At 44.8% G+C, this 16,435-nt stretch overlaps 2 protein-coding genes across 4 annotated transcripts in view; one reads left to right on the forward strand and one right to left on the reverse strand.

Moving 5' to 3' along the window:
- Positions 1 to 3,798, reverse strand: part of shq1 (SHQ1, H/ACA ribonucleoprotein assembly factor) — a 29,141-nt gene extending 25,343 nt beyond the window's left edge. The window contains exons 1-2 of one of the 3 annotated variants that reach the window (XM_049022608.1): positions 3,662 to 3,798; positions 213 to 362 (exon numbers count right to left, since the gene is read on the reverse strand). In XM_049022608.1, coding sequence (XP_048878565.1) covers positions 213 to 350 — 138 coding nt within the window. In that variant the 5' untranslated portion in view covers positions 351 to 362; positions 3,662 to 3,798. Of the gene's footprint in view, positions 1 to 212; positions 363 to 1,358; positions 3,302 to 3,661 lie in introns of those variants that run through there. The other 2 variants (XM_049022607.1, XM_049022609.1) reach the window with 2 other exon arrangements.
- Positions 3,799 to 4,813: 1,015 nt separating this feature from the next.
- On the forward strand, positions 4,814 to 15,343 carry gxylt2 (glucoside xylosyltransferase 2). Its single transcript, XM_049023823.1, has 7 exons — positions 4,814 to 5,235; positions 8,361 to 8,547; positions 10,439 to 10,570; positions 11,297 to 11,548; positions 11,668 to 11,791; positions 13,188 to 13,360; positions 13,519 to 15,343. Exons 1-7 carry the CDS (start codon positions 4,964 to 4,966, stop codon positions 13,696 to 13,698), a joined length of 1,320 nt encoding a protein of 439 aa, XP_048879780.1. The 5' UTR covers positions 4,814 to 4,963; the 3' UTR covers positions 13,699 to 15,343.
- The last annotated feature ends 1,092 nt before the right edge of the window (positions 15,344 to 16,435 follow it).

The raw sequence follows: 16,435 nt of genomic DNA on the forward strand, positions 1-16,435 counted from the left end.
CCTGCACACACAAGGACGAGCTCTCACCCGATAAGGTGTAAACACTTATCACACCGGTGGCCTGTTTACAGCGGACAAAACAAACCACAGAGGAAGCCACACACAAACGGCGATAACTTTACAGTTTTATTGCTTATACAGGCTTTGCATCTAGGTGCGGCCCCTTGGGAGCATTACACAGGTCTATGAACAGGGCAGGCCACTTGCCTTAGGAAGTAGGGCTTGGCGTAGAATTTGAAATCCTCTCCGTCGATATAGAGGTCAAACTCAGCTGCCCTGGTGTAGGGAACCCGGATACTCAGGAGCAGGAAATCAGAGTCCTGGCTCAGCTCGAAAGTCGGGGTAATCATGATGTCAGTGATCTGAAAGACAATCATAGAAGGGTCCAGGTCCGCAAGAGTCAACTTAACTTCAAATTAACAGCAAATAGTAAACATCAGTAAGACAGTCAATATATTAATAAAACTTTAAAGGTTCACTGAACTGAATTCAGGAGCCCAGAGATTTGCTACAAAACAATACTGCTGTCAAAATTCATTACATTAGTAACTGAATAATCTATTGAATGATTTGATGAGCAAATGTTTGCACGCCACACCAACTATGGGCAAAAGGCAGGGAATAACCCAGGATGAAACTTATGCTTATTAAATTCGGTTAGCAGTGCACGCCACACCATCTATGGGCATAAGGCAGGGAATAACCCAGGACGAGACTTATGCTTATTAAATTCGGTTAGCAGTGCACGCCACACGCTACTGTTTTGCTAAACCATGGTAAAAATACACACTTAAGTGGCAGTGAAGAAAGGAACAGCTCAGCACCCATTACATCTTTTAAAAGAGGATATATTGTGGATAAACAAGATAAAAGGACGACGGTGGTGTGGCGATATTTTGCAGTTTAAAGTCCTAGATGCGAATTACATACGCATCCCATTAATACGCATCTCATTAATATTTTAGATGAACTACTAATCTGCTTACCAAATTGTAGGGGTAAGTAAATGTCCATATAGTACCGAAAAGACGGAAGCTGGGTGAATGTTTACGCCGGTCAGCTAAAGCCCTGGTGATCATTAGGTGTGCATCTTATAATCACGATGTGATATTGATGGTCTCAACTCAGGCTGCGCAATAAGTAGAGAAAAAAAACATTTTTTTTTACGGTCATACAAAATAAAAATAAAAACTTTGCAAGTATAATACTGGTTTCTTTTCAAAATTTCTACACTAGTTAGTACAGTTATGAGGCACATAAAGACGTTTCGGTCGACAGCAGACCACATATACAACAGTGGTCCCATAACGTTGTAATACAGCTGAGAAATTCCTATTGGCCAGTGACACATTACTCACGTGGTTGTGGTGATGCGAGTGTGAACCAACCCACTGTGCTGGCAGTCGTGTAGAACTATAGCTCACACCATTATGGACAGTCCGTAATACTCAATAACGATAATAAACATTACTGGTTTTTGTATTTACTACACTGCACTTTTCCTCGTCATTTAGGCTTATACCATAATAGGCATGCAGTAGGCTATACCATCTAGGGCTGTGCAAGTACACTCTGATGTTCACACAATCACGAAATCGCCCAATGAGGTATTTCTCCCAGCATATCCCAGTGGTTAAGCGACGCATGACTGCTGCAGCTTTTACATGAGCTCGGCATGAGCTCTCAAGCCAATCACAAACATTCCTGTCCTTGCTGTTGGACTTGCGCATAGACAGTATGGCGCCTTTGTAAAAAAATTTCTACAAAAATGAATGAGGAAAGGGGGCGGTATGGTGGTGCAGTGGTTAGCACTGGTGCCTCACACCTCTGGGACCCGGGTTCGAGTCTCGGCCTGGGTCACATGTGTGCGGAGTTTGCATGTTCTCCCCAAGTTGTCGTGGGGTTTCCTCCGGGTACTCCGGTTTCCCCCCACAGTCCAAAAACATGCCGAGGCTAATTGGAGTTACTAAATTGCCCATAGGTGTGTGTGAGTGAATGGTGTGTGAGTGTGCCCTGCGATGGGCTGGCCCCCCATCCTGGGTTGTTTCCTGCCTCGTGCCCATTGCTTCCAGGATAGGCTCCGGACCCCCCGCAACCCAGTAGGATAAGCGGTTTGGAAAATGGATGGATGGATGGATGGATGGATGAATGAGAAAAGCAAACAATCATGGGTTACGAAAAAAAAAAACTATCACTGCATGGGAATATTTTGGATTCTATACAGAAAATACTGAGCAAACAAGTGATTTGTCTGCATTACACTGTATCTGTTGGCACAACGGCAACACCGCCAACTTAGAGAGACTCCATTTATAGATAAAGTTCTTAGTTCGAAGTCAAAGTGATGACAGAGACAAGCTAGGCTACTCCGAGAGGCTAAATGGCACGTATCTATGGGTAACATCGCGGTGTTAGGCGACTCCGTCAAACCCAAATGCATGTGCATTGCAGTCATGCTTCCACACAACTGATGAGTTCACTCCTTATTGGACAGACTGAAAACACTGGTCATTTATCAGCTTCTCTACAGTAAGAAGATGTCCATTTAAATCACTGGGCCTCATAACAAAGCACATACAGCTATTGTAATTCCTCAGCCAGAAAGCCTGCGCACAACATCCTTCTTACTTGTCAAACTACTTGAAATCTGTCAAAGCTCAACCCAGCACTGCATGTGACGTGAGCTACATTTGATTTCCTCATTCGAACGGAACACCCGCGGGAATAAACAACTGGACGTTAAATGGTACCAGCTGCTTTAAGCGATGGCTCTTTGCATCACAGTGCTTCACTGCTGCAGTGACACAGCCTCAGCCAAAGCAAAACCAGCTGGAATCGGGGACAGAGGCAGAGGTGTAGCAGATCCACTGCTACCACATAGACCAAGATGGAAAAAATAACCAGTGCGCCACATATATTTTTGTATGATACTATTTTTTTAACAAAGGGATCACCGAACATTCTTGTCCGAATAGTACTAGATTAGACAGTTATAAATCACCTATCCAAAGTAACTACTTCTTCAAACTTCCGGAAATTCATAACTTAAAATTACCCGTACAATTTAGTAACTTTGCTCACATTCCTAACATTGATAACATTCCTTCATCCCAGCTGATTTTCAGCTCGCTTCCCGATTCATAGCCTTTGCTATCTGACACTTTATAATATCAGTAAAGATACAGTGACATCCACCACGAGATAAGCAGGTTATTTACAGTTTACACCCAGTGCTGTACACGGCTACCTTTCAAACTGCGAACACAGACAAGCAAACATGAAAAGCCAAAGCGTGTAAAACAGAAATACGGAAGAGTCGCGCTTTATTAAGAAAACGAAACCGAAATTGAAAATACCGTTATCGAGTGTCACGCTGGGCTCCGTGTTATTCAAACAACCTACTCAGTCTAAGCCCATCAAACTTATTTAACAAAAAACCAAACCGCACATCCAGCTCAGCTTCTAGGGCCAGATAATAATTATTGTAACGAGACATCAAAGCAGTTAATCGCAAAGCCTGGTTCTGCTACTCCGCTAACAAGCCAGACAGTACATGTGTATGAAACACTAACTATAAAAGCAGCGAGACTGCAACCGGAAAGCCATGTGAAGTCTGGTCACCATATTAACAGTATTAAAAGATCGTTGTAACGTCGCTTACGGTTCACACAGCCACAAGGCAACGCTCCGGCAGCCTCCTCCGTCATCCACGCCGCACATGCTTTACAGGAACCGCCATTTTCCTACCGTATTAACCGCTGTATGCGGTACTACCGACCTTTGCTTTACCCTTATATAACCGTCATTTCGACCTGTAAGTCGGGATCAGTAAAGCAGACTGCAGATGAAATTTATCTTTTTAGCTAACTCTGGGATAGCTACTAACTACCAACTGTCCCTGTTAAATTAAGCAATAAAATAAAATTAATAAATGAAAGCTTGAAAAAAATATGCATATTAATACCTGGGAACCACACTAGATCAAATCCTATTTTATTTAAGTCATAACATAAAAACAAATCATTTTAGTCATTATGATACAGATATTTCATGTTTCTCTACAAAGAATCATAGTAACACTGATTCATCCAGCTTCACATAGAATAAAAAACAAACGAACGAGAAATAAAGACGTCGAGGTACCACGTGTTCATAACAACTCGACACGTGAACGTATCCAGCAGACGCCTTCATCCAAAGCGACATACGGCAGGCCAGTCAGTCGCTGGAGCAACAGGGCTTAAGGGCCTCCCACAGGGGCCCAACGGCGAAATCACTCTGCTGGCTGCGGGACATTTTTACGGTGAACGGTAAATTAATAATATCAATAAAGAGAATTTAATAAACACAAGACTTAATTATTTTCATTTTTGTGGAAAACAGAATACACACATAAAACAGACCTGTTGTTACAATGTGCCATGTAACCAGCCACGGGGGGTGCTGCCCTCCCAGCTCAGGGCCCCCGAACATTGCCTGGCCGCCTGTCCTATCACTTCGCCTCTGGTTCTACAAACCTACTATAGAAAATATAAGATTAATAGTCTGAGGATTGTATGGCACAAGGCAAATGTATAATTAATCAGTTATATTTTACATATGACATTCCACCAACACAGGTGAGATGACTACAATAACAACAACAATAATCATCATCATTTTCATCATCCTTATTAGAGCAATGGGCCTATGAGCATATTATTTTCATTATGTCGGCCGATTTAGCTTTTCCACGGCAACATGTGAGTGCCACCCTCTTAGGAGTATTACGGTAGTCACTTTAAGACCCTCCTCCTCTGAGTAATTTTACGTGGATGTTCACCGTCCTCGCTCTATATCACCCTTTGCACAATGCAACTGGAGAGAAGTAATCATGAAATGTCAAGTATGGCTTTAATTTCCTACCCACAGTCATGAGGGAGGAATCCGATGTTGTTCCACGTACCCAGGAGACTTTTTCACGATGAGAACTTATTGCAAGATCTTGGTGATCGTCTTATGCTTTGGAGTTTTACTACTTTTGTACTTTTTGGTGGGGAATGGTGCGGATGAGCCTCATTTGAAAGAAGTTAGGAAGGATAACTACTTCCCAGCTTTCCCCGGACTTGGAAACCAGGTTTCTGTGAGGTTGACAAAAAAAGCTGATGAAGTGCTTCCAGTCTCAGAAAAGCAGCTGCGCCCGATCCGAAAGGACGGCAGAGCCGCGAACAGAGCCAGTGAAAATGGGGGGCTTAGGTAAGATTTTTTTACTCCACTTCTTGGCATCAACTGGCTGGCTGGTTTGTGCTGAAGTGATTTAATCTGTGCCAGTTCCCGTTTCATTCCGGACGCCTCCGGACTTATGATCATGCAGAATTGCATTCAGGGGTATAAACAAACGATCGCACCATAGTAAGGATTTTTTTATTTCTGAACAGACACGTAGCAGAGATATATCTGATAACTGCTGCATTAAATATTATGTAGCTCAGCTCGTTTTCAGGGTAGATGTGGAACACGCTGCATCCCTCATTTAAAGTTGCAACGTGTCTTTCCGTGACCATTAATGGTCATTATTACCTCGCTGCCGTCCATCGAAAATCAATACCTTTTCCCGCAAGGACATTTTGAGAACAAAATTGAGCAATATGCAGTTTGAAGATGATAATAACAGTATTGTCATTCATGCAAGGTTTTTCTTACCTGCATTAGATACAATTTTCATGAATGACTGGCCGCCTTTTAAATACGTACTTTGTATTCTAGTACGTTTAAAGACAAAACTATACCAAAGTAATATATATTCATTCGAAATTCTATATGAAAATAATTAACATTCTATAAATATAACGTCATAATAACATATTAGATGACGCATTCTGTCAGATGCATCAGAATTGAATTGGGTTGGCAATAAACTCACATATAGAATTGGAACATAGTTATTGTGATACAGTTATTATTTTATGTATGGACTGGTCTGATCCATAACGTATCCATAACTTTGTGCAAATTGCGATGCTGGGCTGTCATCCTGAGCGCGCCGGGCTCCATGTGGCCCCTCCACCGTCTCCCCAAAGTTCTGTTTTCGTGACGAGTTTAAATGCGGTGACCTTGAGCACAGGTAAGCGTCATCTCCCGGGACTCATATGATTTGCATTAATTTAGTGAAGTAGGATTGATTAGGTCTATTAATTAAGTCGGTATACTCCCACATGGCAATCCAAGTTTGCCGAGTTGATTATTTAGTCAATATCTAATAATATCTACTTTCATAATTTCCCTTCAAGTACCAGTGAGCAACAATCTCCTTGAACAAGGTTATGAGATATTGAACTAATAATAATATGCAAACAGTAGCAATGTGAATTTCTGGAAAACAAATGGTATTATGATCGATTCGCTTCCCTTTCAGGAATTCTCTGGAATTGGAGTTTATGTCTCTGAAATATAACACTATGGCACCCCCTCCCCCCCCCCCAGTTGTGATGCCACACCCACATGTGTGTGCTCTCTCCAGATAAACCCAGAACTGGAACAGCAGGCTGCCTGTAGAGAAAGATGACAGAAGCGGCTTGGCTCAGCACGCAGGGGGTCTTAAGATGAACAAAACATACTGTCTTGCAGCTGGAAGCCCCTGCCTTCCAGGCGTGTCGCTTCAGACACACAAGCTCAGTTTCCCCCAGCCCTTCTTCATGCTCGTCTTCCATTTTGCCTCTCATTGAGACTAACAGACTGCGGCCTCTACCCATAACTCGATTCCTCTCCATGACTCCCTTGGCCTGGAAGCATTAAAACTTACAGCATTCTTCTCCCCGATGTCAAACGAAGCACTGCACGGCAAACGAAGCACTGCACGGCAAACGAAGCACTGCACGACATTCAGCAGTGTCTCTTAATGACTGTCTGTGTAGCAGAAGGTGCTAAACGTCTAGGATTTCACGCTGCAGAACCACAGAGATTAATCTGTTGATGTCTTGATTGATCGATCCGTTGTTGCTGCAATGTTTCATGCGTCGTGATCTGATCATCTGATACTGCTGTTTGTGCAAAGACCACAAAAAATGATGGATTAAACGCAGAGACATGGCACCATGCTTTTATGTGACAGACTTAATGGAAGTAATAATTCTATTCAGAGTGAACCATTTGTATACAGAGTAACATTAAGCTATCAATTGTTTTGTTTGACCCCCCCCCCCCCCCAAATAGCTTTTATGCTTCTTTACCCTCCAAGTGTTTCATCACATCTGGTATCCTTCTCATCTGGAGCATGTGCCCCGCAGCAAATGAAACATTCCTCCGGCAGGGTGACTCTGTTACACACCTCGTCCTGGGTGACTTATGTTCTCACAGTTTGCAGTAGTTTGAAATCTCGCTGCTCATCTCTCAAGGAGGTTAGGAAGTGTGCTACAGTTCACTTTAGATGGTGTGTGTGTGTGTGTGTGTGTGTGTGTGTGAGGGGGGGTTAAGTTGTTTTCACTGACTAGCTTTTACTGCTGAGGGAGTGAAGATATCAGCGGAGGGAGGGGAAAACACTCCAACAGAGCAGGGGTGGGAAATCTTTGGTTCAGTCGGCTGTGGAAGATCATTTTTCGCTGCAGGGCCCAAGGAGAAAGTCTCTGGGAGCATTTCCCTCTGCCAGAGGGGAAGCCTCACCTTTCTCTGATGATCTAGGACTTTGAGGAACCCCCATCAGCAGCCCTCCAGTAGCAGAATTGTGCCATACAACTAAAAAATAAAAAAATGTTTGTTCTTTGGAATAAACTGGATGTGAAGTTTTAATGGCAAAGCCTTGTGATGATGTTCCTGGTAGCCGCGAGTCATTTTGTTCCCTTTAATTTCAGTATTTTAACACTGTGTCTTGGTCACCAGTGATTCACACAGGTCAGTCTACGAATGAAATACCTGGTTGTCTGTAAAATGCTAATTCAGGGAAGAAAAACGACTTTAGTGCTCAATGACACAGTAAAGTCAGAATGTTCTTCTCCGTCTACTATCCTCTGTCTGCTGCTTTTAAATCCCATTGGCTCTTGTCTCTCCACAATAAGATTGTAGATTAGATATGGAAGCTGTTTTGCTTCCTGTATGAGGGAACCAAGCCTTCTGGGCACGGAAGAGGATGGGAGAATGAGAGGGGTACTGTGACATTACATCGCTCTTCAGAGCCTGATTGTTGACATTAATCTTCTGTCAGCAGGAGCAGGGGGAGGGGGGGGTGTGTGGATTTTGGAGCCTCCCAGGCATGTCATTCTGTATCGCTCATTATTGCTGCAGGTGGGGGGTTGGTGGGCTTCGGTGATGCATTGCAATTTGCGCTTTGGCCATGCTGACCTGTTTCTGCAGCGCAGGTTGATGTATGCACTGTTGGTCTGTCGCAGGCAGGCTCCTCGGCCCGTGCGCAGGGGGAATGCGGCAGAAGAGTGGATGCATTTGGCCGTGGTGGCCTGCGGGGATCGCCTGGACGAGACACTCACCATGCTGAAGTCGGCCCTGCTATTCAGCGTCCGCAGGATCAAGTTCCACATCTTCGCCGAGGACGCATTGGCCTCGCTTTTTGAAAAAGGGGTAGGCTCTCCCCGAGTGACACTCTTAAAGGCTTTCAGGAAGGTCTGGCGGCTCTGTGGTGCTTGTTATCTCAGCTGTGGTCCAGACCACTGGAAGGCAAGGGATTTTGAGGGTTAGGATTCGTTTTCTCGTGATAGCAGTTTTACAAAAGGTCATCGTGTTTTGCTCATTTCCTTTAACTTCAAGAAAGTGTCTTCACACACACACACACAGACCTCTAATCATATCTCTGTGGGGACCGCTCATTCACTTCTATAGGAAAAATGCTAATGCTAACTGACAACCTTAACCCCTACCCAGCCCAAGCCATAACCACAAGTAACCAAACAAATGCATTGTGCATTTTAAATTTTTTATTGCAGTTATGGATTTTTAGAAAATTGAGGTTTGATTTCATTAGAACAAGCCCTGAAGTATGTCTGTAGATGAGATGATGATCACACCTTCTCCAGACACCCTTGAAACGGAGAAACGCTTACAAATGTTTGTGCTTCTTCACTGACCAATCGCAATGACTAGGCAGTCTGAAAGTTTCACACGTTTAAATCCTTGTGTTCATCATTTCAAAATGACGTTCTGAGTCTCAATGAATAAAATGTGAGTGTTTGTCTAGTCGCAAAAAAACGCAATGGCCCCACACCGCAAATCAGGGGAAAATTATATAGGTGGAACTCAACTGGCAGTAACTGGAAGCAGGATGTTGCTAACGTCATGTGACCCCCACCCCCCCGCCCCCCAGTAAAGCTGGAGGTGCTACAGACGGCTGCTCTATTTATGGAAAGATCTGCGAGATGCATTAGCACACACCTACATCATTATTATCATTTTTATGATTCCCATGCAACTCTTCTTTTTTTTTTTTTTTAGTTTTCTGTCAACCCTGGTCTGTCCTTCACTGACAGGCCTGCGGGGTTCTGACGAGGTCCGACGCCGCTAATTAGAGCCTTACCAGAAAGCCTGGAGGAATGTAAAATACCGAGTCTGTCCCCTAATGGTGTCCCCCACGTGCCACCGCATGCGGAGGTACTAGCCTGGCTAATTATTCGCGAAGTCCTGTGAGATTGGTGCTAGCTGTAGCTTGCGGACAAAAGCATATGCTAGCTGGCTGCCGGAACCAAGGATCTGTCCGTCGGGGGTGGGATAAGGCCAGCAGCGACTCGGCCTCGCGGTGGAGGAAGCGGAGGCCGTCTGGCTGCTTCGATCCCTTGGTCTACGGCAGCACCGTGCTGGCCCACTTGCAGCTACACTCCACTCGTCGCCAAATTGCCTAATGATGCATTCGGCTCCCTTAAAGGCTCAGCGGTAACAGACCTGAAAATTGCAAGGCCTGGCGGTGTGGGTGCAGACTCTGAGGGGGTGTGTCTGTGATAACGCCTCGCTTGCGGGCCCCGCCCTCCCCCGCGGTGTCACTCCGCACGAACCCGGCTGTCAGTTGGAGAGTGGCGTGAAAAAACCAGGAAACCTCTCCACTCTTTTCCTGCTGTAATGGCTGGTGGCACATTCGTGTTTAACTATCTCTGCAATCAGTGTGTTTATTGGCACGTTGCCCCTGTCATTAATAGATGGTTCGCTGCCTACATTGAAGACCCCTTCAATGGAAGTCACTGAACATTTCAACAAAAATTTAATTGTTATTTTTAATTACCTGCCTCTTATGAAACCGAGTTTGGCCTCGCGGCAGCAAATGTTCAGCGGGTAACAGTAACATATCATGTAGGTGTTGAAAACGGCATGTGCGAATGTCAAGCTTGCGCACAGGTTTGTGGTGTTGTCAGTGAAGGTGTCTGGTGGCACAGATGGCAGGTTGCAGCCACATACCCAGCGGGTGGCGCCCCTAACCGCTGTCGCCTGCTCTGTGGTGGCACCTAACCACCTGCGGTTTCTCTTTCAGCTGAGCCAGTGGCCGCGGCCCATCTCTGCCAAGTTTCAGTACAGCGTCTACCCCATCACCTTCTCCGTGGGCAACGCTGAGGAGTGGAAGAAACTATTCAAGCCATGTGCTGCACAGAGGCTCTTCTTACCCGTAAGGCCCTGTGTGCTTCAGGGCACAGCGCCCTCTGTCAGCTGGGAGGACCTGCTTTATGCTGCTGACCATGGCTGTTTTCATGTGTGAAGACAGTTAATCATTTACGAGTACAGGTGCTCCTCTACGGCCGATCGTAACTTGAAATGTTCGTGAGTCGTCATTCAACACCATTTTAAGGGTATATGCAAGTACAAAGAATTAGGATGCGTAAGTTCGTAAGTAGAGGAGCGTCTGTATAATTCCTGCCAGCTGTGATAAATAATATATAAGAGGTGGACATTTCAGGTCCAGAAAGTACAAATCCAGACCAGGATTTTTTCAACCAACCAGCTGAGTCCTCTCTGACTGTGTCTCTTGATGCTCAACTGGTTGGTTGATTGTAAATCATGGTCTGAAATTGTCACCTCTGATGTATAATATATGTGTATATATATATATATAAAAAAGGACATTAAGTGCTTGCTTTGTGCTTTGGAGGTATGATCTATGGAGGATTATCTGTGATCCAGAATTATACAGCCTTGAATGCGATTACACTCGTGTTCATTTTGGCCAAAATAAGGAAAATATTCTGTTTTTTTTGTTAGTACTTTGAATCATCATGTTCGGTTGTTATAACAGCAGCTCAGAGCACATCCTGTGTGTCCCGTGCCTCGTCATTCACGCTTGCAGTCCACAGCGGGGGCGTGGCAGACAGTCACTGCGCTGTTGTTTTGGCCGCAGATCATCCTGAAGGATGTGGACTCGCTGCTCTATGTGGACACGGACGTCCTCTTCCTGAGGCCCATGGACGACATCTGGGGCTTCCTGAAGGAGTTCAACGGCACGCAGCTGGCTGCCATGGCCCCCGAACACGAGGTCCCCAAGATCGGCTGGTACAGCCGCTTCGCCCGGCATCCTTTCTATGGCGTCACTGGCCTGAACTCGGGTGTCATGCTGATGAACCTCACACGCATACGCGGCACGCTGTTCAGGGTGCGTAACAGGAAGCCATGGCCTGTCAGTCAGCCTTCAGCCCCCCCCAGGACCGTTATATATGAAGGATAAGCCTGGCTGGTTATGCCTGACTTGGACCGGACTTCTCTGTCCTACAGAACAGCATGATGTCTGGAGGTCTGTCCTGGGAGGACCTGCTTCACCCCCTGTACCAGAAGTACAAGAATCACATCACGTGGGGTGACCAGGACCTCCTGAACATCATCTTTCATTACAATCCAGGTAGACCTGAGCCCACCAGCAGTTCTGTCCTTCTGCTAATTTGTTTTACAGCTTTTCACAGGGAAAATGCACCTTAAACACACCACTACCTTTTCAGCATTTAAAACTAAACCACAATTTCCCACACCAAGGCACATCAAACTCCTTTAACTTCCAAGCAAGACGTACTTTGCCGTATGCAGCCCTTCTGTTTGCGCTAATGTGCCGTTAGTGTTAATAACAGCAGCCAATCTAACCTTAAACCCTGAACCAAAAAGCCGTAATGTTCCTAATAGAGTGGCTGCGCTGTACTGAAGCTGAACATTTTCAAATGCAGTATGTATTTTATAAAATGTTGGATTTCATGTTTGTATAAACTGTATAATGTTATTTTTTATACAAATAAATCCAAACGCTTAATTATATTTTTATTTAAAATGCACTGTTTTCGCCCTGTCATGTGGCTTGTCATTCCATTTGCGATGTTGCTCCAACAGTTATAAAACAAACATGAAAAAACAGTTTTTATACCTTTACAAAATATTAAAACTGCTGCTTTCCATTTGTAAAACTGATTGAAGTGATCAATTCTTTCGGTATTTATGTTAAAACAAGACATATTTTTGGGGATTTTTTGGGATTACTTACATCAGTGAGCACAAAACCATATGACATAATCATGAGTGTATTATGGGTTTTACGGCTCTTTTGGGGTGACAGTGACTCTGCACCTGTGAGGATTACTGACTGTCCCATCATTTTAGCATGTTGCTAACATGATGCCCGAAAGGTGCGATACGGCAAAGTACGTCCTGCTGGCGGCTGAAGGAGGTTCTAGCGATAAATCATATAGTTACCGACAGACTTCGTCAAATGACCATCCATCCATTGTCTGTACTGCCAATGTGGTCTGGGGTGATAGTCTGCTTCCCCCAGTGTGTTCAGTTCCCTTGGACTGTGCCAAAATAGATCAGAAAAACAGGAATGCATGGAAAAAAAAGGCCTGAAGTGTGTTGGTTAAATTAAATCACAATCCCATTTTTCATTCTGTCCTACCTCTCCTGGAGTTTTGTATTTTTTTTTCTCGTTGTGGAAAACAGTCTAATTATTTCAGTGATTTTTAAATTAGGGGGTAAATTCCAATTAACATGACTGACCTGTCGGGCATTCTTAGCAAATAACTGACTAATCAGAGTAACAGTCCTGTACCTGTAGACCAGAAAATTCATTACTCATGCATAATTTACACGGGTAATTGACAGTCCTTTGTGGATTGTTTTTTTTTTTTCTGTATTGCTGTTGGTTAATTGAAATGTGGCTCTCTCAGCAGTGTAATGTTAACATTAGCTGTTGTTCATGCTGTCAGAGACCTCACGTGTGATATCGGCCTGAAGCTGACCCCTCTGGCTTTTCCCAGAGTGCCTCTACATGTTCCCCTGCCAGTGGAACTACCGGCCGGACCATTGCATGTACGGCAGCAACTGCAAAGGGGCTGAAGGAGAGGGGGTGTCTATTCTCCATGGCAACCGGGGCGTGTACCACGACGACAAGCAGCCTGCCTTCAGGGCTGTATATGACGCCATACACAACGTAAGCTTTCACGCCCTACAGACGAAATGCCGCTATTGTCAGAAACGGAAGCAGTAATAGGGCTCGCTAAAGCCAGGGCTGCAATATGAGAAAGCGTTTCTGATTAAGGAGAGTTTCCTTCAGAAATTTTGTGTGACATTCTGTTGTTTTTGTTTCAGTATCCGTTTGAGGACAATTTGTTCCAGTCGCTGTTATACCCACTGCAGATGAAGTTCCTGGACACGGTGAACACACTCTGCGGCCGCATACCCCAAGTGTTCCTCAAACAGGTGGAGAAGACGATGAGGGCTGTGTACGAGCGGAGAGTCATCCGTCACATGAGACCGCAGCACCCCTGATGTCCTGGGATAAAAGGAGTCTTTTGAGGACATTCGAGGTTAACGACGGCGAAAAGAAGGAACTTCAACTGCAACTATCCAAAAAGGAAACATGGAGAGAGAGAGAGAGATGCCTGACTGCTGACAAGCTGCTCCTCCTTCTGCTGTTCTCCAGGATGGGCAGTGAGATCTCAGCCCTTCAGTGTTGATGATACCACACAGTGGGCTGTGGGCGGGGCTTAATGTCTGTTTTCAGATACCCTTCCTGAGAATGTCAAAGAAGTTCTTCCTTGGTTTCGTAGCAGCAGAGGAAACTGGAAAGGATGCCAGTGATTATAGTTTTTTTTTTTACATTTTAAATCAAGGCAGTTATTTAAAAAAGAAATGTTAAAAAAGTATGAAGGTGTTGATTGTTTCAGAACCGGTATGCTCACCTTCCTGGAGGACGTGTGATCTGTAGGATTTTAGCTGCGGTGTGACTCTCTGCGTTAGCTGCAGTGCTGCCTTATACTCTTTCAGCGCTGACCTTCTTATGGATTTGGCTTCTGTTATTTCAGGCATCCTCTGAACATTTATTCCTTCTGAAATTTGAGCGAAAATATTGACGTTGCGTGACCAAGCGTGTATTTCGGGCTAAATATCCTGATCCTGAATCTTATCAATCCTTCGTTGATGGTTCAAGCTCCAATTCACAGGCCAAATTAGTGAAGGAGGTATTAAACACATGCTTCTAATTTATTAGGAGCAGTATGAAGAACAGGAAGAACAGGAACAGTGATATTCGCCCACGTCGCACCTCATAAATACTGGAAGGATTTTAAGGGATTTCCCACTGAAGGTGTCGCTGGTGTGTTATGGTGTGTGTACTGAGGAAGGGCTTTCCTGTCAGAATGCGGCTTAAGGGGACCTACAGCCAGAGTCTCCAGTAACACCGAGGCCTCTTAAGAGATTTCAGCTGAGGTTCCTCTCCGCCTCGCTGAGGCTAAGATTAATGTTGCAACGTTAATGTCCGCTTGGTGGAACAACTACACTTATGTTCAAGGTCGGTCGAGCCCATCAGACGAGAGACTTTTCCTGAGTGCTGGGATAACGGTCTCGCGTCCTTTGTGCCACAGACCGTCCTCGCGACAGCAAACGTGAGGTTTTCATCAGCCGACGGGGTGGCTAAATGCCAAGAGCCGTATTAAAATAAACTTATGAATGTCCTGCTTCATTTTTGCCGAGGTTGTGTGAGCACATGTGTGAGGCAGCCTCAGCAGTAACAGTCTGTGAGAAACCCGCTGTGTTATTTGTGTGTGAAATCTTTTGTACAGTCGGATAACATTGTGAGAGGGTAACTCACACCTCGTACATTACGTCCTTTACTATATCACTTTCACGGTGGAAGAAATTGTCACGAGATGCAGCTAAAAAAAATAACCATAATTTCATTGCAGTTTCCATAAATCATTTCTCTGAGGAGCTAGAGAATTGCTGAAACTCCCTCGTCTATAATCGCAGTCTTTAGGTCACTTGTGGACACGGAGATGCCTGCGGTTCCAAAAAGCCGAGAGACGCAGGTCGGCAGCCCAGGGGCTCAGTGCTGGAAAATGTGTCTCAAAATTGGCTTTATTGAAGTATGTGATGTTTACTTTCTTATTTTAAATAAAGAAAAGCACTTACGGTTTACAGCTCCCAAGGAGAGCATTGTGTATAAAAAAATTCTTCTTTTATAATTGTTTTTGTTTTTTTCTGCATGACAAATTTCTAATAAATATGCATGGAAGCTCAACTGAGTATGAAAGTTTTGGTGTTTGCCACACTACACATTTTTAAAGAATCTTCATCCGCCAGGAGACTCTCTTTCACATAGTTTTTAACAAAGCAGACCTTGTTTTTTTTTTATTATTATTTATGAAAGTGAACCAGCGACGGGGGTTTTCTACTCGTGTATTTTGTCGAACACAAACATTGATCCAGTATCTTCTTTCTTTCCTTTTTTGTTAAATGACTGCGAGCTCGATCTCTTCCCCGTCGTCCCCTGTCTCCTCGCTAGCAGCCCATAAGCATTTAATTCTCCGCACTCCTGAGGCCTCTCATTAGTGCCCCTGCAGCTCACGCGGTTCCCGTATCGTCGACGGCTGACCAAACCGCCGCCTTTCTGCTGGCTTCGACGCTCGCAGGCCTCGCACCGTCCGCATTTCCCTGAAGACCCATCAGCTATGGCAGGCCGCCTCGCCGAAGGCTCCCCTTCGCTGTTGCCTAGGAACGCCTCGCACGTCTACCGTGCTTCTTCTCGGCCCTCGATGTGGGGCACGATCTTCTAAGATTCCCCCTCAACCTGTTTCTTCCAGAAGTCACTTAATCAGCACCAATTTTTTGTAAAAGTGTGTGTGTGTGTATGTGTATATATATATAAAAGGGGGATGGAGAAAACAATAGAATCGGCACATGCCAAGGACGGTCAGGCCATTTAACAGGATCAGGCTTTCACGATGATCTTATTTTCCAGGGCAATGATGCCCTCAACGCACTACTACACAAATGCAAGCGTGGCATAATACCGGGGGCTGTAAAAGCATAGGGGGAGGAAGCACCGCAGTCATGGATGTCGCTGATGTAATGTGTGGCCACTTCTGGTTCAGTTCCTGTGTCAGGTTGCCAGGACAGGAGAGATGAATGAGTGGGTAATGAAAGGGGTCGTCCCATGGTGTGAAAACCAGAGGCTGGTGTGCATCCGTATGTGTGCATGTATGTATATATGTATGTATGTATGTAT

Source organism: Brienomyrus brachyistius, chromosome 8, assembly GCF_023856365.1.
Source record: "Brienomyrus brachyistius isolate T26 chromosome 8, BBRACH_0.4, whole genome shotgun sequence".
Lineage (NCBI taxonomy): Eukaryota > Metazoa > Chordata > Actinopteri > Osteoglossiformes > Mormyridae > Brienomyrus > Brienomyrus brachyistius.

Excerpts from the sequence above, each read along its gene's own strand:
- gxylt2 (XM_049023823.1), top strand. The coding sequence starts at position 4,964 with ATGAGAACTTATTGCAAGATCTTGGTGATCGTCTTATGCTTTGGAGTT. Across the intron at positions 10,571-11,296 it reads CACAGAGGCTCTTCTTACCC|ATCATCCTGAAGGATGTGGA; the intron begins GTAAGGCCCTGT and ends TTTTGGCCGCAG. Across the intron at positions 13,361-13,518 it reads TATATGACGCCATACACAAC|TATCCGTTTGAGGACAATTT; the intron begins GTAAGCTTTCAC and ends TTTTTGTTTCAG.